Source organism: Nanorana parkeri, unplaced genomic scaffold (assembly GCF_000935625.1).
Source record: "Nanorana parkeri isolate BGI_ZX_2015 unplaced genomic scaffold, ASM93562v1 scaffold49, whole genome shotgun sequence".
Classification (NCBI taxonomy): domain Eukaryota; kingdom Metazoa; phylum Chordata; class Amphibia; order Anura; family Dicroglossidae; genus Nanorana; species Nanorana parkeri.
Window position 1 is genome coordinate 2,477,033 of NW_017306317.1, and position 10,662 is coordinate 2,487,694.

Sequence of the window (10,662 nt, forward strand, 5' to 3'; positions counted from 1 at the left end):
TGTGCTACACAAGCAAGTAAAGTAGAACTGATATTTTACAATAATTAACTACGCCATCCCATTGCTCTGTTAAGCACATCTTATGGATAATAGCAAACCTCAGATCAGCCCTACCACATTTTTCCACACAGAACACCTGCACAGTACTGCTCAACCCACCAATGCACCAACGAACCAGTGTAAGTTGTACACCAGACATTATGGTAGGGATATTCTGGTAATATCCACTGAGATGTGCTCAAGAAGCCAAAAGGGCAGGGGATTGGGTAGTTCATAAATTCAGCTCCATGTTATAAGAGATTATATATCGATTTCAAGTTGCAGCGATCAATACAACAGTGCTCTGCATACAGGACCTCCTAGACATACAATCACCCTGCTTATGTGACTGACTCTCTGCTTTTCACAGAAGTCTGCATAGAGCTTGAAGTCAAATTATAGGTATCCCCTATAGCAGGAATTACAACATTGGCAAGATATCTTTCTTTTGATTTACATTAATATTAAGGCCCCATTCACACTACGCGATTTGCAAATCGCGCGTTTGTCATGCGATTTGCATTTTGCGCAATACCGCGCGATTTGTCGCGCGATATCGCGCAAATGATTGCATTGAGTAAGCGAGAATCGCGGCAAAATACGCTACAAAAAGGGTCCTGCTGTAGCGACACACGACCCGCGACAGCAGGACCCTTTGCCCCATTGCAAAGCATTGAAGAGCGATATCTCGCGGTAAATAGCCGCGATATCGCGGGAATTACCGCGCGATAAATCGCTCAATGTGAACGGGACCTGAGATGCATTGAAGAGCGATATCGCGCGGTAAATAGCCGCGATATCGCGGGAATTAACATGTGATAAATCGTTCAATGTGAACGGGGCCTTACAGGTCAGAAGCAAGTTCAATTGTGCAATTAAATTAGCTAAAACTTTTATACAGTTGAGAGGATTTTTTTCCCCGACGAAAACAGGTCATTTACTTTAGGTTAATAATAATAATCATAATAATATTAATCAAAATTTTGAGAGGCGATTAACTTGTTCCGTTGACTTATACATAAGTCAATGAGACAAATGAGCCAGTAGCAATCACTGGGCCAGGGATTGCGCCTGTGGCAGTAGCAATCACTGGCTCAGGGACAATATAGCGCAATCAAAAAAATAGATATGAAAAGTTAATCGCTAACTACAATTTGCTATTTTTTTCAAATCTACAAAGAAACATTTTTTTTTATCAACAGACTCACCTGTATGAAATCAAAAATAGTCAGTGGAAGAAGATCATCTAGTATAGCTGTATCTTTTGAAAATCTGTTTAATATCCGCCCTGTAATATAACACAAATCTTTGTAACTAAGCGCTTCAATGTAATTCCTGAGTAACAAAACCAAAAACATTTTACTGCATATTATCAATCAAGCCACAAAATATACGTTTCATAAATGGAAAGTGACTTTTTAAAATAATGATGAATAAAATGTTTAACTGTTCATTCCCTTTCTATCACATGTTTTAATAAAACTAACCCTTTTCTATCTATCCACATAAACACTGCCAAGAGATTTCCACTAGGACCAAACCTATGAATTAGAACTAGCTCACTAATCTAAGGCAGTTGGTATATAAACATGTATATGTGACTGCTTAGGAATATATACTGTAACTGGATAATGTATTTAATTGCTCAAATGTCTCAGCTTGCTCTAACACCATAATATTGCCTCACTTGTGACAGAATCACAGATTAACTGATTCATTGTCCAGATGATACATGCATGACTTCACTGAACAACTGGACAACACAATGAACACAGTGCATAATATAGGAAATAAGAAATACCTGGATGGTTACAAGGCTTCTCAATAACAAAAAAAGGATAAAGCACAATTCCCATAGGCCATAGGACAGATTGCATGCCAAGAGAGGAAAAGAAAAAAATGACCAAAGAGTCATAAGCAGTGCTTCATTTAAAGCTGTTTTTTTTTTTTGACCATGCTTTGGCAGCCTAGAAACGTACCAGCTCTCATCGTATTGAACGTGGACATTGGAGCATGTAGAACTGAATGGAGCATTTTCTGATGTAAGACCTTGGAGACAGATATCAGACTGTGGACAAGAGGCAAACCGCGAAAGATTCCCAAAGCTAAAAGGGAGTCTGCCACGCCGACATAGATATAAAATACATAGTAAGAACTGGTAGAGGTCACGATTACTGATGACTTGGAGGAGTCATTCCCATTAGTGCTTGAATTATTATTATTATTATGTAGATTGCTTCTGTATAAAAAAGAAAACAGAAAAAGTGTAAGGGCACTTGCATATACACATGAATAAAACATTATTTAGTAAAACATCAATTTATAAAACATAAATACAGTATATTTTCATAGGTCTTCTTTCCATGGGATACTTAATAAAATCATTTAGAGTGTCATGCAGATAGGAAAACAATCAAGTTAAATACTTTCAAATTTCGTTAGTCCTTAGGACTTTGAATACACGGAAAAGAGCCACCACCAGACTTCTGTGGCACTCAGGACATCATCTTCATCGCAACATACTTACTCTTTGATAAGCATAAGACCAACCAATGAAGCAGCAACCTGAAAGGAAAGACAACACATATTATTATTTTTTTCTTGTGCTTCTAAATCTAAAGATGCTGATACATAGACATAAGACGTCATACGGAAGACACTACTTCCAAAAAGTTTTTCTGTAGAACAGAACACAGACATTCACAACTGTGCCAGCTGAGCATCTGTGTTTATGGCCAGTGCAGACACCCTTAGTATAGGTATTATCTCTTGACAATAGCAGCAATTATCAAAAACATCCATCCTAACTGAACGTTGCTACACTAAGCTCAATCAGCCTGGAGGGATGTGCATAAATCAGGGGTGGCTCAACTACCTTAGACCACCATCTTTGTGCCCCAACCTACTTAAAAATAAGGAGTAAAGCTGGCCATACACCAGTAGAATTACATTTGAAAACAATAGTTTTTGAAACATTTGTTACATTTTCTAATAGATAATCAGTGATCTTTTTGTCCATAATGATGAAAAAAAATCAAAGGAGCTGGATGGAAATTTTTTCTCAAATGAACTTCTAACAAATATATTGGTTTTTACTTGGGAAACTCCATTATTTTCCAAAATTGAAGTTAAAATCAAAAAATTTTCAAACTACATTAATTTAGTCTCCGACGGCATCATTGAATGTTCGGATAATATTTTTTGCACAAATATTTGCACAAATCATGTCCGCAGAGACCCAATCAGTACTGCACTTACACAGCTAGAAACATGTCCACAAAGACACAATCAGTACTGCACGGACACAGCCAGAAACATGTCCACATTCGGTACTATACTGGCTCAGCCAGAAACAGGTCTGCAGAAACACAATCAGTACTGTAATAAAACTGCCATAAACACATACATAAAGACACAACCAGCACTATACTGACACAGCCAGAAACATGTCTGCAGAGACACAATCAGTACCATACTGACACAGCTAGAATCATGTCCACAAAGGCACAACCAGTAAATAAGTTTTGGTAATAAAATTACCTTTTTAAATAGTGTACAGATAAAATTAGTATGTGTACTTGCTTATGTAAATGCACAGTGCACTTTGATTCTGCCACTCGGTAATTGATATAACATTTATCAAATGTGATACTGCTATTCCTTTGAGGAAACTTGAATTACCTTTAAATTGTTCAACCCACAAATGTATAATATACTGATATAGGCTTATTATCTCTATTGCTTTCTATATGCATGTTTCACTGTTTTCAAGTTTTTGGGGTTTGAGCTTTTTGCTAATTTCTATATAATAATGCATTTTTGGGGATCTTTTAGTTACAGCAGATAGTGACGGGAAGCCAATAGTTACTGTCTAGAGTTTGTTACTGTCAAATAGTATCATCCTGACACAACTAGAAACACGTTCAGAGTGATACTGAGATTTCTTTTAAGCGGTTCTCCACTTCTGTAAGGAATCATGGAAACCACTTCCCTTGTGTGCTACTGTGCAATCAACTGTATCCCATTTGTTAAAAGGCATTTGTTTTATTGGGGAGCACTTAGAAGCTGCTCTTCAAGTATCCCTTAAAGTAGAACCAAAGCCTTTTTTATGTTTTGATAAAGTTAGGAAGCATTATAACCCGGTCAGGTTTTTTTTTGCCATCTGTATACCATTGGGGAGATTTCCCTTCACTTTCTGTCTGAAAGCTGCAACAGGAAGTGAGAGTAAATCCCTGCAAAATGAGGGAACTCCCTGCTGGTCAGCAGCATCACTAGAACTAAAGCTACAATTGGATTGGATTACACATCTATTTCTCATCTATTACTGTGATGACAAGCCAAAATTAAAGATTTTCTTTCAATTTCACTGATAAATGGTCTCCAGGACAAATAGAGAGGGTGAATCTTCCTAACAGTGACACCGATAGCAGTGTTGTAATCCCTCTACACTCTATCCAAAACTAAATAAAAAGTTTTTGCTTCACTTGCACTTTAAGTAGTAAACTGTCAGTTGTAACAAGTAGCAAATTACCTAGTGGTAGTTTATGTAAATAATAATACCTCTGCCAAGAAAATCACTAGGACAAGAACAAGAACAAAGATTAAGCTCTTGTGAGTGGTGACATATCTGAAATAAGTGCTCCATGTTGTAGTTGGTGATGCGCTGTCCGTGTCATCCAGAAAACACTCCTATAAAGAAAACAGGAAACATGGCACAGTTAGATGTATACATATTTTTCCAGTTATGCAAAGAGTTCCAAAGAAGGCCTGCCCCTCTACAATACCAATTACAAACTGAAATGATAAACCAAATCTGTGATGTTGGCTTGAACTTACTGGCAAACATAACAATTTTTAAAATGAAAAACCTCAAAGTGTATTTCCACTTTCACAGTCAAATTAGGATAACACCTATTTTCTACTTGTTACATGTTCCCATTCACATAGCATAAGCTAAAATAAATAATTAAAAAATGCTTCTTGCAGTTAAAATTGTTTTTACTTGGGTTAGGGTATTAAGGGTTAACATTTCTTCTAGTTTCTATTTCTTTGAAATGTTAGGAGTTAGACTGTGAGAGGGTTTATGGTGGCTTGCCCATTGTATGTTAATAAAGCCATACAATGGGCTTTATTAACATACAAAAATTAAAGCACAAAAATAAAATAAAAACACAACACTTTGAAACATTTCCTTTAATTGAACAAAAAAACAAAGTCAGTTTTTGACAAGTCTTTAAAAAAAAAAAAAAGATCCATCGATGTAATCCAACGTCAATCACGATGAACGACACCCGCCGACTTGCCGAAATAAAAAAAGTCCCGCCACACAAAGACTCGTCTGAACCCAACGAAGACGCTCCACAAATGACAGCTCCGGTCCGAATATAAACAAATTAGCTTGTTCCGCCCATTTGACATTCTAAGCTGTCATATAACACAATAGCATTCAGGAGATCACAGCTGACGTCACAGCTCGCTCTGCCCATTTACATTTGGGCCAAAGCTATCATTTTGCGGCGAGTCTTCATCGGGTTCGGACAGGTCGTCATGCGGCTGGACTGTTTTTATTTTGGCGAGTCAACGGGCGATAGTGAAGGGGTCTCAAAGTACCAGCTCGTGAACCGGTACTATGTGGCCCGTAGCCAGCTGACAAGTCAGGTACAGGGTGCTTTTCCTGGGGGAGGGGGGGACCGTGAAAAGCACCCTCCCTATGCCAAGGGCATGTGGCCTGGTATGGCGCAGGGGGGCACTCGCTCGCCCCTCCCCTTTCCTGCCCTGCCAGGCCAGTGCTTGGATTAAAGGGTCTGGTTGGAAATTTTAGGGGGGACCCCACTTTTTTTGCCCCGTTTCAGGGGGTGGGGTTCCCACTTAAAATTCCTTAGAATCCTAAAGGGCCTGGTAGGAAGGGAAGGAGGACCACACGCTTTTTGTTTTCTTCTGCGGACTATAAAAAATTTTTTATTTTTTTTTCCTTTAGTCTAATGTCACTTTGCTGCAACGAAAATCCATTAGTAACGAATATTCGTACATACTACCGCTACCGAAAATTTCGATTTAAAAAAAATAAATAAACGTTAAAGCTTAACACAATAAAACTTCATTCAGGAAAAAAATTCAGATGCGTACGAAATTTTCATTATCGGTAATTCGAAATTGTTTGCATTTGTAATTCCTGTCATTTGGAAATTCAAATGCATTCGAATGTATGAATTTCCGAAAATTCATCTGAATTACAATTCGGAATAAAACTAAACACGCATGTCTAGTAAAGACAGGATTATCCTTTAAGAAGGACTCCAGTCTTTAGATCTAGACATATTAGACACCCAGAATAATTTGTTGTTTGTGCCCTGCTTTAAAAGTATGAGGACTAACTTTGGAGGTGTGTTTTAACCATTTTCGAAGGGTTAAGTATGTTAATATGTAAGGGGCTGGAGGGTCAATTTTCCTGTTTTTTTTGTTTTTGGCGATTCAATTTAAATAGTAGGAACATGACCCTTCTTCTCGTTGCTCAACAGGTAAACTGATATCAATTAAATAACTGCTCAGCCATGTTGGCATTTGACAGCTAAATATTGTGTTTCCTTAATAATTAATTTAATTGATAGACTTGATTTACTGTGGAAACTGTTACTTTAATGCATTTTAACAGATCTCTGATTTTCACAGTATGGCATCTTTAGTACAGAACTAGTTACAAAATCTTTAAGACTAATTAGGAAATCTGAAAATCATATTTATACCTTTAAATCTTCTTCATTAATTTCTTCACTGATTTCCATGACACTGTCTTGCGAGGCACGTCTGCTATAAATATCTAATTCTTGTGCTACTATCGATTGTGGAGCCATTGACATTTTTCTAATAGAAGCATTTCCTCTTGCATAAGCAATCTGACTTTGTGGACTTGATGTACCAGTCATTAGGTTCAGTACTGACTGTCTCCTTCGACCATGAAAAGTTGGACCTGTATTGAGAATGTTACTCCGTGGTAGGATGGCTTCCCCTTGTTCTGAATCTGGAACTAAGGATAGTTTTCTTTCTTCTGGTTCTGCAGGGGACTCTTCTTCAATTCCACCCATTTGTGGCTGAGCTTTCTGCATGATTGAAAACTTTCTACTTGACTTCCGAGAATTTATAATAGAATTTTTCCTCTTTTCCATAAATTCTGCTGCCTGCTTAAAGGACTTATTTCGGGCTTCATTCCTAGCAACTATGGGTTCACTGTCAATGGAAAGTCGTCTCAAGGTCTCTGTTAATATTGAATTTCTCCTTTCTGCACTGAAATTATCAAAGGCATCAAATCCCATAAGCTGGGAGCTGAAGTCTGGACGTTGCTCTTGAAGCTCTGAAAATGTTCCATAAAAGTAGGAGGTACCTTCATGAAGAATGAGTATTTTGTCAGCTTTTTTCAGCTGTTCCAGTTTTGAGGTAACTAGAATTCTGGTCTTGTTGGTCATTAGCTTGCAAATACAGCTAGGAAAAAAAAAGTATAATTGTTTATCATAAAATAAACCATATTGGATAATATTTCAGAGAAATGTAGGAATGGGAAAATGAAAAACTGATGTTTTTCTTTATGAAAAAAGTATGCTTTGCTAAAATTCCAACATTTGGTAAGGCTGTCCAATGTTTCCACAGCAAATGGTGTGAACATAGTGAATGTGCTTTGGATCTGGCTAAACAGCCTTTTTGGTCTATTGGATTGGTCTTTTATTTGGGAAACTTGTCAATGACAAACCTGTGTGTTTTTAGTTTTTTTTTAAATGAGCCAAAATGTAAAAAAGATTTAAATATGGTTTTTTTTTTGGTAGGAAAATCTATGTTGAAAATATTAGACTATAAATTGTAATAATAAAAAGATATAGCAAGAATTAAAAAAATAAATGTAACTTTCCTCTAGAAGAATATCTTATTAAAGCAAATAGCAAATATAACATTTGATAAGAGATATAAACAGGCATTTCTGTGAACAAAGACATCAAATGCAAAAGACAACACAGAAAACAGTATCTCCATCTAGAAGTATAAATAAAGCTGTGTATGAGCAAACCAAAATACAAACTCTAGACCCAGCACTTGAATTCTGTTGGCCCCAGGTAATGCAAGAATGAAATTATTAGGCCTTCTGCCATCTCTACATACACTATAATGTTTAAAGACTGGTGATCCAATGCACCTTTTATCAGCTCAGATCATTCTGTTTCACAGATCACAGACCTAGATAAAAGTGATATAGCTCATTCAGGTTCATAAGATTCTTCATATAAAACAGTTGTGCTTTTAAAGTTACTCTCTCATAAGAGAAGCATGGAGGCTGACATTGAAGACCTTCTTCTGAAAATGCTAGATCCTGGCTGTGTCTGATTTCAGTTTGTTTCCATCACAGTCCCAGAATTAACACGCTGTTAATGAGTGTCAGAAAAGTTCCAGAACTACTTATCTCTATACAGGTTCAGAGTCAGCGACTAAGTCAGCATTTAAGTTAAAGCATTAGAATGACAGCCAGGGACCTATCATTCTCAAAGGAGAGTTTAGAGATGGCAGCCTCTATTAATCTCTAATGTCAGTGTCCCCTTAAGAGCAAACTGTACTTAGAGAATAATGAACGTTGTCACTACTGACCTCTTCCTTTAAAGTGTATGTCAAGCCCAACTTTTTTTTTTTTAGTTTTACATAGAGTAGGGAATGGTTAAGACCCCTGTCAGTTTTTATTTTTGCTGGGAGATTTGCCTTTACTTCCTGTTCCAGAGACATAGCAGAACGTAAGATGATATTTCATCAAAGCGAGGGCATATTCCCTCTTACACAGTTGTCACCAGAACAGGTTTCCGCATTGGAAGCTTTCCCCTTACCTTCTGTTGGTGTGAGATCTCTAACACGTTGGCTTTCTCATTGATTTCTTTAGCAGAGACACTGGTCACCAGGACACATAGCGAAGTTAAATCTCCCCAGTAGTTACACTGGCATCCACAAAACCTGACATGTTCTAACTCATCTACATTCTATTACCCAAAATAAATATTGGCTTTACATACACTTTAAGGATGCTAGCTCCCTGGTCATTTGCAAATGCTTTGTCTTGATGCTGACTAAGTCACTGACCCAAAACAAGTGTAGTGATAAGGGATCGTGAAACATTTATGATACTCATTTACAGCATGCTTGTTCCAGGTCTGTGAATGTATCGTGATCGGCCAGGCATCTATCAGTTTCACAAAAACGCCAGCAATGAAGGCCCCCATATTTCTCCCATGACAGAGACATTTTAAGACAAGAACAGGTAAGTTAAAACATTGTCAGAGATGGCAAACAAAAATTATGTTCTCTATGTTCAAAATAATAGGGAAAGATTGCATCTAAAACAACAATAAAAGAGAACATCTGTTAATCATTCATGGACAATGACTGAACCTGAATTTAGAAAGCTTTTCATTAAAGCAGAGTGGCAGCTAAACCCTGTTTATCTAGCTTTGGAGGGATAGAACCCCTGTTGGGTTCCTATTGCTGTTAGGAAGATTTTGCCTCACTTCCAGTGTGGGTCAGGATGTGAGATAAAATATCCCCCCAAAAAACCTCATACAGCAGTAAAAATCTGACCTACAATATCCAAAACAAAAAAGCTTGGGACCGAATTCTACTTTAATCAAAGTCAATCCTCTGATTAGCAAAAACCACTAGAGATGATGGACCAAAGTTCTGTTAAATATATTGCCTTTTTATTTCAACACAACTGTTTTAGCAAACTAGAATACATGAGTTTAAGTATACAGGTAGCAGTGAATGATCTTGATTACATACCCTTCAAATATCTCCTTCTCTGTAAACAAATCAAGGTAACTAAATGGAGAATCCAGTAGGTAGAGGTCAGCATCCTTGTACACCGCTCTAAATAAACCACAAAAAGAAATTGATAGCTAAAACATGTACCAGGACAGTACCCTATATGCAATACCATAAAACAGGGTTAAGCTATGGACCTCTTCAGGCACTGTGTCATATAATTTTCATATCAAATAATATACAGTAAAGTGCCTTAGGTTAGAAGCTTCATAGAATTCCTGACTTTTGTGGAACTGTGAGCATAAGCTTTGTTGCTAGCCTCCACCATCTCTTTACTAAACACTATGGAATCTATTTATAAACAATTTGCAGGGCCCTTCGAGTAGCTGTGAACGTTCATTTGCCCATGCAACCTAGTTAAAGCTGCAAAGCCTATAGTGAATATAAGTGTTTTATATCTATAGATATATCTATATATAGATATATATCTATATATACATATATAGATATATATATATATTGTATATATGTATTAAAAAACACAAAACACATTACAATAATGTGCTCCAAAAATACATGACAGTAGAATAAAAACGTGTTGCCAATCTACTTCTTTTTAATGCATTTGAAATTGCACAATAACAGTCAAAAGGGAAACATCATTCCACCTCCCATGGTTGGCCAAGTCCAGATCCATTGCCTAGCAACAGGGATATCTAATTTTCAGTAACTTCCAGCTAACGTGATGGTGCCTCACTTGGGAAAAATATACAGTATATGCAGTGCCATCCTTACTGTATTCACCACCTGAGGCGGTCAGGAGAAAAAAAGAGCAGCATC

The 10,662-nt window shown here is 37.1% G+C and overlaps 1 protein-coding gene across 1 annotated transcript in view; it reads right to left on the minus strand.

Annotated features, from left to right (window-relative positions):
* Nucleotides 1-10,662, minus strand: part of CFTR (cystic fibrosis transmembrane conductance regulator) — a 126,067-nt gene that overhangs the window by 34,772 nt on the left and 80,633 nt on the right. Inside the window, exons 13-18 of the mRNA XM_018573973.1 lie at nucleotides 9,841-9,927; nucleotides 6,783-7,515; nucleotides 4,600-4,728; nucleotides 2,567-2,604; nucleotides 2,019-2,278; nucleotides 1,248-1,327 (exon numbers count right to left, since the gene is read on the minus strand). Of these exons, the coding sequence (XP_018429475.1) occupies nucleotides 1,248-1,327; nucleotides 2,019-2,278; nucleotides 2,567-2,604; nucleotides 4,600-4,728; nucleotides 6,783-7,515; nucleotides 9,841-9,927 (1,327 nt within the window). The remainder of the gene's footprint in view (nucleotides 1-1,247; nucleotides 1,328-2,018; nucleotides 2,279-2,566; nucleotides 2,605-4,599; nucleotides 4,729-6,782; nucleotides 7,516-9,840; nucleotides 9,928-10,662) is intronic.